Source organism: Watersipora subatra, chromosome 9 (assembly GCF_963576615.1).
Source record: "Watersipora subatra chromosome 9, tzWatSuba1.1, whole genome shotgun sequence".
Lineage (NCBI taxonomy): Eukaryota > Metazoa > Bryozoa > Gymnolaemata > Cheilostomatida > Watersiporidae > Watersipora > Watersipora subatra.
The window spans coordinates 62,691,136-62,708,284 of record NC_088716.1 but is presented as its reverse complement, the minus strand read 5'-3'; the positions used below and the strand labels follow the sequence as shown (position 1 = coordinate 62,708,284).

Here is a 17,149-nt window from a genome sequence, read left to right as displayed (position 1 = left end):
AAAGGGTTAAGAAAAGGCAACATTATATGAGTTGTAAGGATTACCCCTACTTGATTACTACATATGATAGGCTACTTGTCATGATTTATCATGACTCTCCAGGATCAGTTTCCTATATATTGATGAAGCCATAAAGAATTCAAGTGAGAGTTTCAAAAATACTGGAACACATTTAAGATGTTTACTATACTGTATGAGGTTTTAGCTTTCTGAAACTCTTCGAGTGGTTGAAGTGCTGTTAAGAGAATCCCTGAGCGCATCACATGGTCTGTTCATACCGCTACTCGCAGCAAATAGCGCATCACATGGTCTGTTCATACCGCTACTCGCAGCAAATAGCGCATCACATGGTCTGTTCATACCGCTACTCGCAGCGAATAGCGCATCACATGGTCTGTTCATACCGCTACTCGCAGCGAATGGCATTCGTTTCAAACTTCTTTATTCAGCTTAATAAAACATATTTGGCTCACAAGAGGTTTACTTGACACGCTCAACATAAAACCAATATAAGCTGTAAATTATTTCATGTTTTGAAGATGAAGGCTAGAGAGAAGTATGATGATGAAGATGAATGAAGATGAATGAAGAACGTATGTAGCTGAATTGCATATCCTTCCTACCAACAAACAACAAACAACAATAACTAGTAGCGACAGTATTGAGATTTTAAAATCCATTATTATTTCCTCACTTTGATCAACCGAACTATTTGTATTTTGGTGTCCAGCAGTGGTTCAGGGGTCATGGCTCAAATAGTAAGTGAATATAGCAGTTGGGTGCTACAACGACAGCGGACACTCTTCTTTTATCTGTCAGCATTAGCTAAAGGTCAAATGTTTTTGGGACTCTCACTATGTTCATGAATTACTCTGTAATTAATTGCTGCTATGTTGTATGTTTAACAATTTTCTGGAAGCATCTATTTGAAAAACTACTCATTAAAAGAAATTTCTTAATTGAGTCCTCCTGCAAGTTAGCACTCTACTTCTTTATGTCAGAATAAGGTTTATATTCATATTGAGCCTTATTATTAATACATTAATAATTAATAACATATTAATTTTGTTGCACCCAAATTATTTATATGACCATAGTCAATGCTTTTCAAACTAGAATCGAGTGAACAAGACAAGAGGAGAAAGCTACAAGCGACCTGAGAGAAATAACTGGTCAGTGATCGGTTTGTCAAGTTACCATCCTCCTCCCATTACAGCACCTCAAAGCTTGTCAAGCCCAACTGTTCTGAACCATTCTTTTCTGTACAGCATAAATAAATGTCAATAGGTAGCCTGTGGTAGACCTGTGGAACTAACATAGCGAAGCAATTTAATTTAGAAAAAAGCACAAATGACTCCAAATATGGAAAAAGAATTCTATTTAAGCTTATTGTTAGTTGTTCGGTTACCATCTATTCGCTGGTCCAACAACTGATATCTGTTCTAGTAGTAACATGATATTATAGAGGAAGTCATATACATGTAAACAATAATATCTCTATGTTTACTAATTTTAAAACAGGATATCTATTTAAAATTCTTAAATCTTGTTCAAGCTTTTGGTCAAAGCAAAAAAAATACAATTTTCCAAAATAATTTCGAAAAGTTAACGTTTTTAACTATTTAATTTGACATAGTTCAATGGACATATAAAAATAGTTCATACACTCGCTTGATTTACTGATGCTGCCAGAGCTCAAATCAATGCTATGTAAATCAGCAGAACTGCATTGGCAGCACAGGTTCCAATTGGCTGTTAATAGAGTGGCCATAACATAGTTAACTATCCTAAAACTAGTGCCTTCGGTGGTATATGACACTATGGCAACGGCATGCCGGTTGTGATAGCTGCAAAAAAGGCCGTTATAATTACCAGCAATTACTATTAAGTGCAATGCACTGGCCTGATAACCAAATAGGCTTTTTATGACACCAGCGCCGGTGTTTGCTGGTTCTACTGTCTTGTTTTAGCTTTTGGATGAAATTTAAAAAGCTGATCTTTAAACTTTTTACTTTTTTTATGTTATTGCAGCGCAGCAGGCGTTTATGTAGCCTCAGCTCTAAATTCTACCAACTCTTATAGCCTCAGCTCTGAACTCTACCAGTTCATATAGCCTCAGCTCTGAACTCTACCAGTTCATATAGCCACAGCTCTAAACTCTACCAGTTCATATAGCCTCAACTCTAAACTCTGCCAGTTCATATAGCCTCAACTCTAAACTCTACCAGTTCATATAGCCTCAGCTCTAAACTCTACCAGTTCTACAGCCTCAGCTCTAAACTCTACCAGGCTTTGTAGCCTTAGCTTTAAAGACTTACAGTTCTATAGCCTCAGCTCTAAACTCTACCAGGCTTTATAGCCTTAGCTCTAAACTCTACCAGTTCATATAGCCTCAGCTCTAAACTCTACCAGTCTTTGTAGCCTTAGCTTTAAAGACTTACAGTTCTATAGCTTCAGCTCTAAACTCTACCAGGCTTTATAGCCTTAGCTCTAAACTCTACCAGTTCATATAGCCTCAGCTCTAAACTCTACCAGTTCATATAGCCTCAGCTCTAAACTCTACCAGTTCATATAGCCTCAGCTCTTCACCATTGAAGAGCTGCGTTCGAACTTGGCTGAATACCTGCTTGAAATGGAAGTAGTTTAAAACTAGACTTAGTTAAAGGTTGACTTGCAACAAAATTCACATTACAGTTATTTGGTATCAAAAGATTCACTATGTCTTACTCTGGTGTGTTGTAGGTGCAAAATATGTGGAAATGCGATTACAAGCTCTTAAAAGCTCAAAAACGAAAAGCCGCCATAGATTGGAATCTCTTTATTTATCTGACATATTCATTAGTTTGGTTATTGTCTTGTCACGTGATGTTCTCACGTGAATTGAAAGGCCAATAAAAAGCTCAATATAAAACTTGTCGTAGCACTAGTTTATGACAAACACTTCGGGTTTTACCAAAGACCCCGTATCAAATATAGATGCTCGCTACTTTACAGTTTTGTTTCGGCTTGGTCTAATCGTCTAGTCGTAATCTGATCATGTGACCCAATACTGCGCAAATAACTTTTGCAGCACTTTTCGATTATCACAGGTGACCAACAGGCTCGTCTTGATTATCAGACAATGATATGTACTCCTTCGAGATAAGGTTAAAAAATTAAATGAATTTTTACGGTAAGTTATAAGATATCACTGCTAAAAGTGACAGCATTACAATGACGATAAAACAGACGCGTAAGAACAATAGACATGGTTTTATTGAATGCGTGAAGTATATTTGTGAAAATATTTCGACGAATATGGTTGCATGAAAGTGTAAACAGAAACCATCTACCACAACTACGTCACATTTGAGCCGTTTTGGAAAGAGAATCCAAACTACTGCGGTCTCATGTGGCTGCGATTAACTGTTCGATTTTTAGCTTTTAAGAGCTTGTAATCACATTCCCACATATTTGGCACCTACAACACAACAGAGTAAGACATGGTGAATCTTTTGATATCATATAACTGTAATGTGAATTTTGTTGCAAGTCAACCTTTAAGGGAGTAGGTTATACCAGTGGAAACACGAAGGGGAAATTTGTTGCAGAAAATAGGGTTGACTACATTGCAAACTGGTTCTTATATCCTTCAGAATACTAAAGACTATATTTTGCCGAGTCTACAGTAAGGCAGACATAAACACGGATAAAATTGTTTGATTCTCTCACAACCTACCAAACATCTAACAACATCGTATGGATAATAAGCTATAAATGTTAAAAACATTGAGACAGAATACTATATGCCCAAGAATCAATATGCATACTTAGCACAGACATAAACAGGGTTCATATTACAACAGGTTGAGTAGACTATTAGTACTCTAAAACTGAGTTGTCTTCTCTCATCTTGGTGTGAATATCAGCTTAAAAGGCATTGGCTCACTAGCCAGTGATTCTACTGGGATGTCTGTAACCTCCTCTCCTTCAGCAAGACAGATATCATACTTTTGAAGCAGAGTAACATAGAATAGGAACATCTCCATCTTAGCTAAGCTCTTGCCTAGACAAGCTCTTCTTCCTGCAATACGACTGATTTTCACTGCTACGCTTTTATATTATTTTATTATAACATTTTCTGGACAGTTAGCAACAAATAACTTCACCATGCAGATAATTACCTAGTCCAAATGGTATCGTGTGCTGCTTCTTGACAGCGATGTTTCCTGTCAGGTATCTTTCTGGTTTAAATTTATGTGGATCTTCATATACTTGTTCATCGTGCAAAACTGAGGCCATGTTTAGCATGAGATCAGCTCCAGAGGGGATTAACTAAAGAGGTAAACACTGTAATAGAGTTATCAGTAAGAGTTTATCAATAGAGCTATTTGTTTCTATTTCTCTTTAGTAGCAGAGACTTGGCATCTGAGAATTTGTCGAAGATTTGAAGTTTAATGAAAGTCGCCTCATAAAAACTCAAATAAATACATGAGAGTTTTTAGCTAATGTTTGGCGTCACCAGTCAATATAAGAGTTGCTTGCACTTGCTAGTGTTTTGCAATGAGTACACAACTCCACTGTGACAGATTACCGTTTTATAGCAGAGACAGCAGCACACAGTCTAAAGACCTCAAGATGGCTGATGCAAGTGTCTGTTTTATGAAAACAGTCTTTTTCAAAAGCCTAATTTTTTCTGCACATGTAGTGAGCCAAGGAGTAAAACTCACCACTCCCTTGACAACCAAGTCCTTTTCTAATGTATGCGGTAGAGCGAAACTGGCAATATTAGCTTTTCGGAGTGTTTCATAGAGTACAGCGTCTGTATAAGGCATGGATAATCTATCTCGACAGGTGACCACTCTATCAGGTCCTGCAAAATATTCTCAATAGTTTTACTAAAACAAAACAGTAAAAAGTATTAAAATTTTTACTATTTATTTTCTAAGCAATATAATTCTAAAGAAGGAAGCCAACTACGTTTCATTAAATACTAAATGCTGGTCACCATGATCAGCAACCAGAACTATAAAACAAACCACTACATAGATCATTAGAGCTATCTTCAATATACCAGAACTATAGAACCAACCACTGCATAGATCATTAAAGCTATCTTCAATATACCAGAACTACAGAACCAACCGCTACATAGATCATTATAGCTATCTTCAATATACCTATTTGTTTTTCTATCTCTAGCTGCACTTTCTCTTTCACCTCAGGATACAGACAGGAGTACAGCAGTGCCCAGCGCAGAGAAGTGGCAGTTGCCTCCGTGCCAGCCATGTAGATGTGGTAAGCGAATACTTTGGCATTCGCCTCTACAAGCCAGAAAATGCCATGGGTTCTAAGTAGAGTAGCTTCACTAAAAGCTGTGATATTTTATAGAGATCGCAACGAGTAGTATATTATGACAGGAGAAGACTATTCTCAGTCATTTTGGGAAACTAGTTTTGTGTACAGTAACTACAAACATGCTCATATAGAGGTACAATACTGCAAGTTAAGTAGAGCCAGAAGTGGATGAGGTGAAGGTTTTGTGTACAGTAACTACAAACATGCTCCTATGTAGGTACAGTACTGCAAGTTAAGTAGAACCAGAAGTGGATGAGGTGAAGGTTTTGCGTATAGTAACTAAAAACATGCTCTTATGTAGGTACAGTACTGCAAGTTAAGTAGAACCAGAAGTGGATGAGGTGAAGGTTTTGCGTACAGTAACTACAAACATGCTCCTATGTAGGTACAGTACTGCAAGTTAAGTAGAGCCAGAAGTGGATGGGGTGAAGGTTTTGCGTATAGTAACTAAAAACATGCTCCTATGTAGGTACAATACTGCAAGTTAAGTAGAGCCAGAAGTGGATGAGGTGAAGGTTTTGCGTACAGTAACTAAAAACATGCTCTTATGTAGGTACAGTACTGCAAGTTAAATAGAGCCAGAAGTGAATGAGGTGAAGGTTTTGCGTACAGTAACTACAAACATGCTCCTATGTAGGTACAATACTGCAAGTTAAGTAGAGCCAGAAGTGGATGAGGCGAAGGTTTTGCGTACAGTAACTACAAACATGCTCCTATGTAGGTACAGTACTGCAAGTTAAGTAGAGCCAGAAGTGGATGAGGTGAAGGTTTTGCGTACAGTAACTACAAACATGCTCCTATGTAGGTACAGTACTGCAAGTTAAGTAGAACCAGAAGTGGATGAGGTGAAGGTTTTGCGTACAGTAACTACAAACATGCTCCTATGTAGGTACAGTACTGCAAGTTAAGTAGAGCCAGAAGTGGATGGGGTGAAGGTTTTGCGTATAGTAACTAAAAACATGCTCCTATGTAGGTACAATACTGCAAGTTAAGTAGAGCCAGAAGTGGATGAGGTGAAGGTTTTGCGTACAGTAACTAAAAACATGCTCTTATGTAGGTACAGTACTGCAAGTTAAATAGAGCCAGAAGTGAATGAGGTGAAGGTTTTGCATACAGTAACTACAAACATGCTCCTATGTAGGTACAATACTGCAAGTTAAGTAGAGCCAGAAGTGGATGAGGCGAAGGTTTTGCGTACAGTAACTACAAACATGCTCCTATGTAGGTACAGTACTGCAAGTTAAGTAGACCCAGAAGTGGATGAGGTGAAGGTTTTGTGTACAGTAACTACAAACATGCTCCTATAGAGGTACAGTACTGCAAGTTAAGTAGAACCAGAAGTGGATGAGGTGAAGGTTTTGCGTACAGTAACTACAAACATGCTCTTATGTAGGTACAATACTGCAAGTTAAGTAGAACCAGAAGTGGATGAGGTGAAGGTTTTGCGTATAGTAACTAAAAACATGCTCCTATGTAGGTACAGTACTGCAAGTTAAGTAGAACCAGAAGTGGATGAGGTGAAGGTTTTGCGTACAGTAACTACAAACATGCTCCTATGTAGGTACAGTACTGCAAGTTAAGTAGAGCCAGAAGTGGATGGGGTGAAGGTTTTGCGTATAGTAACTAAAAACATGCTCCTATGTAGGTACAATACTGCAAGTTAAGTAGAGCCAGAAGTGGATGAGGTGAAGGTTTTGCGTACAGTAACTAAAAACATGCTCTTATGTAGGTACAGTACTGCAAGTTAAATAGAGCCAGAAGTGAATGAGGTGAAGGTTTTGCGTACAGTAACTACAAACATGCTCCTATGTAGGTACAATACTGCAAGTTAAGTAGAGCCAGAAGTGGATGAGGCGAAGGTTTTGCGTACAGTAACTACAAACATGCTCCTATGTAGGTACAGTACTGCAAGTTAAGTAGAGCCAGAAGTGGATGAGGTGAAGGTTTTGCGTACAGTAACTACAAACATGCTCCTATAGAGGTACAGTACTGCAAGTTAAGTAGAGCCAGAAGTGGATGAGGTGAAGCTACCAGAAAAGCATTTCTTTTCATCTTCTTTCGCGGAGATGGCGTGAGTAAGAAACCTGTCGATGATATTTTGAGGGTTAGCATCATCGAGTGTCTCCTTCTGTTCGTCAATGTACATCTGCAGAGTTGGCCAGAGAGTTGTTTTTCTAGCGGAGTTCTCTCGCTTGCTCAACCACTTGTTCAAATGTTTGCCAAAGGGGAGGTTACCAATCATGGCCGTTTGTAGGGTGAACTGGCTGGCATCATGTAGAGCTGCAACCATCTCTGAGTGAAGTTGATCGTTATAGTCAAACCTCTTGCCAAGCAGCATCTGAGATATGGTGTTGCACGCTGCCTGAGCAAGACTGAGTGCCACATCAACTGGTTGATTAATGTGTGGCTGAATGAAGTGATTGATATACTCCCCGACCTCTTCAAGGATCTGAGGCTCCATAGCCGCCTGTCCCATACCCTTTTCCTTAAGCTTGCTAATAGCAAAAGACCTCAGAATCTTCCACTGGGGATGGGATGCCCATAGCAAACCTACAAGTGGATGTAGACGAAGGTTGTGTGCTGTCAAGAGGTGAAGTGGAGGCTGACTTACCAGACTTAGAGATGCCCAGAATTCTGTTACTTACCAAAGTTGCACCAATCAATTAACCTGTACCACGATGTCAGCGCAAGTAAAGCAAGTTTCTCTGGCTGGTTTATTAGTTGTCCCCCGGCAGTGACTAGACTAGTGACCTCTTTACATCAGTGCGAGTGTTGAATATCATTTAGTATTTTAATGCTAAATAAATTATTTTTAGCATTTTTAGCATTTGCCCATTCCAAAAAGGTACCTTAACCCAAACGTAGAGAGAAACTTACAGATATAATTTGTAAACAGCATGTATAAGCCGCACTCGAAACTTTTAAAGAAAATTTCAGGTTCACAGGTGCAGCTTATACACAAGGATTTACGGTAGTAACAAAAGGAATTCTCAATTTCTGAATTTTATCAGTAAAAATGTTGCGCAATAACACCCAAATGAGCTCATGAGCTAACATGTCCTTAGAGGTCTTCAGTGGTAATAATGTCTTCAGTGGTGGTAATGTCTCCAGTGTTGATAATGTCCTCAGTGGGGGTAATGTCTCCAGTGTTGATAATGTCCTCAGTGGTGGTAATGTCTTCAGTGGTGATTATGTCTTCAGTGGTGGTAATGTCGGAACAGATGATGGAAGTAAACAATTCTCGAGTATTAAAGGTTGACTTGCAACAAAATTCACATTACAGTTAGTTGATATCAAAAGATTCACCATGTCTTACTCTGCTGTGTTGTAGGTGCAAAATGGTGTAGGTGTGGAAATTTGATTACAAGCTCTTAAAAGCTCAAAAATGAACAGTTAATCGCAGCCATCACAAAACCGCCGTAGATTAGAATCTCTTTCCAAAACGGCTCAAATGGGACGTAGTTGTACAAGATGGCTTCTGTTTACAATTTCACGCAACCTCATTCGTCGAAATATTTTCACAAATATACTTCACGCATTAAATAAAACTATATCTATTGTTCTTACTTGTCTATTTTATCGTCTTTGTAATGCAGTCACTTCCAGCACTGATATCTCAAAACCTACCGTGGAAATTTGTTTAATTTTTTAACCTTAGCTCGAAGGAGTACATATCATTGTCTGATAAACATAACGAGCCTGTTGGTCACCTGTGATAATCAAAAAATGCTGCAGAAATTATTCGCGAAGTATGGGTCACATGATCAGATTACGACTAGACGATTAGGCCAAGCCGAAACAAAACTGTAAAGTAGCGAGCATCTATATTTGATACGGGTCTTCGGTAAAACCCAAAGTGTTTGTCATAAACTAGTGCTACAAGAAGTTTTATATTGAGCCTTTTATTGGCCTTTCAATTTATGTGAGAACATCACGTGACAAAACAATAACCAAATGTAATGACTACGACAGGGAAATAAACTGATTCCTATCTATGGTGGTTTCGTGATGGCTATGATCAACTGTTCGTTTTTGAGCTTTCAAGAGCTTGTAATAACATTTCCACATATATTGCACCTACAACACAGCAGAGTAAACATGATGAATCTTTTAATACCAAATAACTGTAATGTGAATTTTGTTGCAAGTCAACCTTTAAGAATGCTCGATATTTACAGGATACCTGGTATTCATTGGTTAGCTGATTTTCAATATAAAAAGGGAGTCACGCTAAAATAACGCAACCTTTTCAAAATAGTACTTTATTAAAAATAAAACTATACTAACAGAAGTACAATTTATATGACAATTATATTATTATATTATTGATATGTGTAAGTTAGTGCAAATAACAAAATTCATTGCTGGTGCTAGCTTGCTTTGCTAAGCGGTTGTTAGTACTAGTAGAGGTCCATTGTTACATTTTGTTTCTGTGCTGACTATGCAAGCAGAAGGGTTCACTGACCTTCTCCCGCCAGACTTATGGACAATATAGTTAGTCAAAAAATTCAGAGATCCAAATCTTTCAGACACGTTAATATTCATTATGATGGTTCTCTTCACAATATTAATATTTGTCGTGACAGCCTCATAGCAGAGAGAAATCTTTTGTTGATATTACATGTTTTATATGGAAACTCTTAGCTTCTAGTGTTTTGCTTTATTTCCAAAGATTTCATATAATAGAGCTACCATAATAGAGCTACCATAATTGTCACAATCCTTGCTTTGCATAACTTGATGGGTAACTTAACCCTTTCACTGCCCTACACGAGTTGGTGCGAAATCTATGATTGACTGCCTTAGAAACATTTTTGCAAAATTTACAGTGGTTGTGTAGTAGCCGAGAGCAGGTTTATAAAGATACACCGTTTAAGATGATTGCTTTAAGATCAAAAATATTTTTGCTCAGGGTTGACTACCTGGTGTGCCCTCCCGGACATACTCTTGCAGGCTCCTTGACATGGATCTTGTTGATCGATTACTGGTATGCTCAGCATTCCTCACCAGCAGTTCTTGCATCGTCTCGTATCCGGACACGACAACGCGTTTGCTTCCACCCGTCTCAAGTGTAAAAACCTGTGAATGGTAAACAGCTAAAAATAAGGTAGTTTAAAATCATCCGTCATCGATTTCTTCTCACTCGCGATGTTTTCTTTTGCAGACAATGAGTGATCGACTGATTTCTAGGAAAATATAATAAGCAACCCGCATTCCATTGCCAAAGTGTAAAAGATACCGATAGATGTGTCAAGTGAGTGCAGGTAGAAACAGTTACTATTGCTAGGATGAGCTGAGCCATTACATACATGAGATGACAACTCACACGCAGACAATTATAACATGGAGCAAGTGCTATAGATTTTGAAGTTTGTGCTCGGAATTACCCTCTGACTATCTAAGCAAAGGATCGAGACTAGAGTTAATGGAGCAGAGCTGTTTCAAGTGTTGCACACCTGAAAGGCCTGACGAGGCATGGCCAAATGTACAAGGAAATAGAGGTGAACCAAATAGTATACTGTTTGACTTTTAGCACAGCCTTCAGCACTGAACTAACTAAAAGAATTAGGAATGCTGGGAAAACTGTTAGGAAAAACTGTTAGGGAAAACTGTTCGGAAAAACTTAGAAAAAACTGTTAGGGAAAACTGGTACAAATGCCTCCTGTCACCCTTTGTCTATGGTTTTGACTCAAGAAAGCAATGTATTGTAAAACGAAACTTATTAATTTAATTAAAAAACTTTGTAGCCTGAGATTTTAAGGTGTCAAAGTATTTGGGCTCAACAATATTTTCAACCGTATCGCAGAAGATGTGGTTTAGGCTGGGGGTGTGGTGAGGGCTAGGGTGAGAAAGGGTTAGGGTGGGAGTGAGAAGATGTGGTTTAGAGAAGGCTGGGGGTGTGGTGAGGGCTAGGGTGGTGTGGGGCTAGGGTGGGATGGAGGTAGCAGAATAATCCATGATAGTTATGTGGTCTTATCTTACACATCGTATTTAATAACTCAAAAGATTGAAATGCGACTTGTTAAAGTAGACACCTCTGGCTAAATGTTTATGGGTGCATGCCCAAAATCATCGACATCATTTCAGCACAGGATTTTTATGTTTAATTGATACATACATACCTACAGGTATTTGTTCCTAAATGTCGGATACATATGTCACATTCATTTCAGTAAAAAGGTTTGCGGATTCAGCTGAATTGTTTCAAACATTTAGGATTTTCGGCACAGCAACTCTTACACGCAGTTCTGGCAACTAGCTACTAGCAACTAGCTACTAGCAACTAGCTACTAGCAACTAGCTACTAGCAACTAGCTACTAACAACTAGCGGTAAAAATGACAGAGAGAAAAGGAAAGGAAAAGGGATCAGACAAAAACAATGGGTGGCCAAAATATTTTCTCACTGCATTTCCCTAACAGGACCTAGAAGATACCAGCAAAAATGATCTTCAAATTAATTTGCAAAGATGGTACAAGCAGTGCATTAAATTACAAATACGCTGCCTGTTGCGGTCAAATACCGACAGTTCTTTTCCATTTTCTTTCACCGTTGTTTCTACTCAATCAGAGCTTGTCTGTGATTGGTCATGACTTCAGTTAGTTTCAAGGTCAAGCTATCAATTCTTGAGTGTCTATGCATAAATGATTATATAAAAGACACTGGAAGTTTGTATTCAATCCTGCAGCGTTGTGTAAACAAAATAGGCTATGTTTTCTTTTGACAGAAATTTTCCAGTGCGCTGACCATTAGTTGACCATGAGTCAATCTTTTTCCACCTCTGTACGACCTCTGCGGCGTATATAAGAAGAGAGCCATTGGCCAATGCTAAAGCTTGGCAAAAACAACCTGTCAAATTGAATTCACTCATCAACAACAAATTTAGCTGACCACAAAGTCAGCATTTTACCGCGGTAAACCACTTCCCTCCGCCTGTCTGGAAGGCTCAACAACCAATAGAAATGCATCTTTGAGTAAAAGGCCACATTGCCAACTGTTCAATGAGTTGGTGCATCAAAGACTGATATGACATATTTTATTTTTTCCTTTGCCATATTTGTATACCATTTGTCACCTGAAGTGCACCGGTTGCGTAAAACAGATTTGTAGCGACCTCTAGCAGGGTATTTTTCCTCTTACCATATTATTATTATTTTACTCTACAGAAAATCAATTTTTAGTGTAGAGTTTTCATTGATAAGCATTTTGATAATACTATATATATGTAGTATTATATATATAGTATTATATATATAATACGATATATATAATACTATATATAGAACACTATATATAATACTATATATATAGTATTATATATGTAATACTATATATATAATACTATATATATAACACTATATATAATACTATATATATAGTATTATATATGTAATACTATATATATAATACTATATATATAGTATTATATATATAATACGATATATATAATACTATATATATAACACTATATATAATACTATATATATAGTATTATATATGTAATACTATATATATAATACTATATATAGTATTATATATAGTGTTATATATATAGTATTATATATGTAATACTATATATAATACTATATATATAGTATTATATATGTAATACTATATATATAATACTATATATATAACACTATATATAATACTATATATATAGTATTATATATGTAGTACTATATATATAATACTATATATATAGCTAAAATCAAAATGTTTTCATTGTAAACTACTTAGTAGACATCTCAAGACAAAAAGAAATACTTAGGTAACAAAGTTATGAGAGATTTCCCAACAGCTAATCAGAATATTTGGAGGTGCAGATAAACAATATAAATGTAACTAAGGATTAACTCATCTCAACTCAAATATCATTTTAACAGATTTCTTCTAATCTTGCCAATCGTTGTGATTAATTTTATGATACTCACAATTTATTTGTAATTTTTTATGATGAAACATTTACTGGTATTTTATTATTACTAACATAATATCTGATTATTTGGTTATCTAGCTTTAGCTCTGCTGACATTCCGTGTAATCAGATAATTGTAAGAGGAAATAAAGTTTGGTTATTGTGAAAAGTCTCTCAGTTGAATGTTTGACTATCAGTTGAGCATGCAATGTGTACAACCCTATATACTCTAAACTTGTCTAGTTTATCACGATACAGTGGATGATAGTTAGCTGGTTAAAGTTCAGTTCTCAAATATGGAGTTGGTTCATGAACTCTGTAAACGCAGCCAGCGCCTAGTCTATTACGCCTAGTCTATTACGGGTACACAACTTGCTAATCATTTTATTAAAGAGAATAGCAGATGGATTTGAGTGTGGCAGATAGCTATAGCAACGTGGCAGAGAGCTATAGCAACGTGGCAGAGAGCTATAGCAACGTGGCAGAAAGCTATAGCAATGTGGCAGAAAGCTTGCATACGCTTTTATAAACAGGAAATCACTAGTTTACCTTCACACAAGGTCAATGGTAAAATAGTCATCAAATACTATTCACTATTCACAACTGTTGACCAATCAGAATGCATACGTACAGAATAGTACATACCTACCTACATACATACAGCATCGATGATTGACAACACATTTATAGAAGGAATTCAATTTGTATTAAAATATTCGGTGTATCAATCAGTGTATTTATTAGTCTGCATAGAATTAAAGCAAAACGTTCTAAAATTAATTTTTAGTTTGTGTTTGAATAGTTTGGTAAACCAATTTCAATCAATTTCAATTATATTGTTTCTGCATTTGTGTTACAGGTTTCAAAATACTGCATAAACTATGCTCAAAATATTTGTATCTATTCTTCAACTCATATGACAAACATCGTTTTGTATTCCGTGATACCAACATACTACATCTACCATCATATGTATACATGTATACATGTATACATGTATACATGTATACATGTATATACATGTATATGTACCATCTATATCATATACCATCATACTACATACAAGGACCTCCAACAACGTATGTTTCAGTTTACAAACTTTAAAGTTTAAAAACCTACAAATGACTAACCTGAATCCTCCAGTATACTATTAGATTACCGCCTTTTAAAAAACTTGTGTTCAACTCACTCAAAAATTCCTGATTTCTGTCTTTTCATTTCTGGTTTGACATGTAACAAAAAACGTCATTTTTGTTGATGATTTACTAATTCCAAGAAAAGATTATACATATGTGCGGATGTATGTACGAATGTATGTACGTACATAAATACGTACATACATTTGTACGTTACGTAAATACGTATGCACATACATACGTTCATAGGTACATACATACGTTCATATATACATACGTACATACGTACGTACATATGTACGTACGTACATATGCGCGTACGTACACCCGTACGTACGTATGCGCGTACATACGCGCGTACGCACGCCCGTACGCACGCATGTACACGCGTACACACGCGCGTACGCACCCACGTACGCACGCACGTACGCATGAACGCACGCACGTACGCACGCACGTACGCACCCACGTACGCACGCACGTACGCACGCATGTACGCACGCACGTACGCACGTACGCACGAACGTACGCACGAACGTATGCACGTACGCACGCATGTACGCACGCACGTACGCACGTACGTACGTGCATATGTACGTACATACGTATGTACGTACATACGTACGTACATACGTACATACGTACGTACGTACATACGTAAGTACATATGTACGTACATACGTACGTACATGTGTACGTACATATGTACGTACATACGTACATACGTATGTACATGTGTACATACATATGTATGTACATACGTACGTACATGTGTACATACGTGCATATGTACATACGTACATACGCGCATACGCGCATACGTACATACGTACATACGTACATACGTACATACGTACATACGTACATACGTACATACGTACATACGTACATACGTACATACGTACAGCATAGATGGTTGACAACGCATTAAGATACATTGTAAGTGCCAAGGTAAGTACATTGTAAGTACATTGTACACACAGTACATTGTAAGCACCAAGGTAGACAAAGACTTCTCATAAATATATACACTCTAAGAAAGTTTAATATTCTATTCCAAGTATTTCTTATTAAATAGAAATATAGTAATGCTCCACCAGCTTTGAGAGTGTCATATCAGCGATTTAGTGAATGAATTTCTACCTGTGAGTTTATTTCTAATCTATTTGATCAGCTGCGTCCTCTAATTGCTACTAGGTATATAAGTAACTCTCAATGTATGAAAGCACCTGAGGCAGCCACATCTTTTAACACAATTTAAGTTGTTGAAGTTGTCTCTCCTGATATGGTCTCTAATCTATAATAATAGTCTGAGGATATGGTTGTTGAAGTTATCCCTCCTGGTAAAATATTATTTAGTCATACAATGTTTTAGAATAAATCGGATACTTTACTGAATGTGACTGTAGCTGCGTATAAAGGCAATAGTTCAAGTGTTAAAACGCTATACACGGGCTATACGTATCAATACATTATGTTTTAGAGGCACATCAACAAGTATTGGCTTTTCATCATCAGTAAGTCCTGTGTACTCACATCACCAAACTTTTCTCTGCATGTTTCCATAAACTTAGCTGCAGATCCTCCGGCTTGAATGAGTTGCAGGAGGTTTCCAGCCATTGGCAAAGAAAATGGTCCTGATGGATACCTATGATTCCTCTTCATCAAGAACTGGTAGGTACATAGGGTGGTGGCTATTACCACCAAGCATACTGTTGCCATGGAAACTTCCACATCCATTTCTCTCAGCAGTCTAGAAGATTCAAGCATGTTTTATGAATGACTAACCTTGATACGGTAGTTTATGGTAGCATTGAGGTGATGGCATACCAGTGAACACGCAATTGTCACTGTGCCAAGTTGAAACCACATCATTGTCTGTGACCACATCATTAAACAACAAGCATAAATAGTTCATTAATTTCCAAACAAATGTTTGACTTTTAAACATTGTCACGTAGGATACATACGCTTCTTCCCTAACTCCGTAGACATTTTGTAAAGTTTTGCATCATAGTGTCCGTAGCACGGAATGTGACAGATCTAATTAGATTGATTCTTGGAAGACTCCCAAGAATATAGAAAGTATAATTTATCATATAAGAAAGTTTATTCAGTGTATGTTTGTACTACCTGACAAAGTACATGTATATAGCGCATACTGGCGGGTAAATTACGGGTTGTCATAGTTTATGATTATAAAGTTAGTCCATATAAACAGGAAGCAAATATGTATGAGACTCAATAAATCTGAGAGAAAATGTCAGAAGAATTCGAAAGACTGAATAATCAAGAAGTAGTCATACGTAGAGAACCTGAGATGTTGGCATTCAGTAACAGCCTTGTACAACTAGAAATTAATAACAAATATTAGATATATTATATCTGGTGTACAGACTTAAGTCCTGGTGTTTGTAAAAGACAGGTTTAAAACAAGCAAAGTAAAAAGTTGTAAGATGTCAGGAGGTGATATAGTTAATAATTGAAGACAGCGTTTGTTCTTCTCGCTTTATAAATTACGATTTTATTATAAGTTTTATTCTACTATGGATATGGATTATACTGATCTTCTGTTGTCCATAGCAGCTGTTGAAGAGACAAGGACTGGGTAGATATTATCTACTAACGTAACCACTAGCCTCTAATTAAGATATGTTAACAAAATACAACTATAGTTGATACTCTCTTACCTTAGGATCAGAGGCCAAACTTTCTACCGCTGCAGTATTTTAGGCGAAACTATTTCTCGATAAATTTGC

The 17,149-nt window shown here is 37.0% G+C and overlaps 1 protein-coding gene across 1 annotated transcript; it reads right to left on the bottom strand.

Moving 5' to 3' along the window:
• Window positions 1-3,630: 3,630 nt before the first annotated feature.
• Window positions 3,631-17,123, bottom strand: LOC137403972 (cytochrome P450 2C23-like). The gene is made up of 8 exons (XM_068090118.1): window positions 17,081-17,123; window positions 15,927-16,143; window positions 10,260-10,416; window positions 7,369-7,887; window positions 5,160-5,303; window positions 4,710-4,852; window positions 4,164-4,314; window positions 3,631-4,063 (listed from the first exon to the last, which is right to left on the bottom strand). Exons 2-8 carry the CDS (start codon window positions 16,128-16,130, stop codon window positions 3,888-3,890), a joined length of 1,494 nt encoding a protein of 497 aa, XP_067946219.1. The 5' UTR covers window positions 16,131-16,143; window positions 17,081-17,123; the 3' UTR covers window positions 3,631-3,887.
• Between the last annotated feature and the right edge of the window lie 26 nt (window positions 17,124-17,149).

Bases quoted from the DNA above. Each gene is read 5' to 3' on its own strand.
- LOC137403972 (XM_068090118.1), bottom strand. From the start codon at position 16,130: ATGGATGTGGAAGTTTCCATGGCAACAGTATGCTTGGTGGTAATAGCC. The intron at 5,304-7,368 runs GTAGCTTCACCT...TCTGGCTTGTAG, and splicing joins TGAAAAGAAATGCTTTTCTG to AGGCGAATGCCAAAGTATTC. The intron at 4,853-5,159 runs GTATATTGAAGA...AATATTTTGCAG, and splicing joins AGAGATAGAAAAACAAATAG to GACCTGATAGAGTGGTCACC.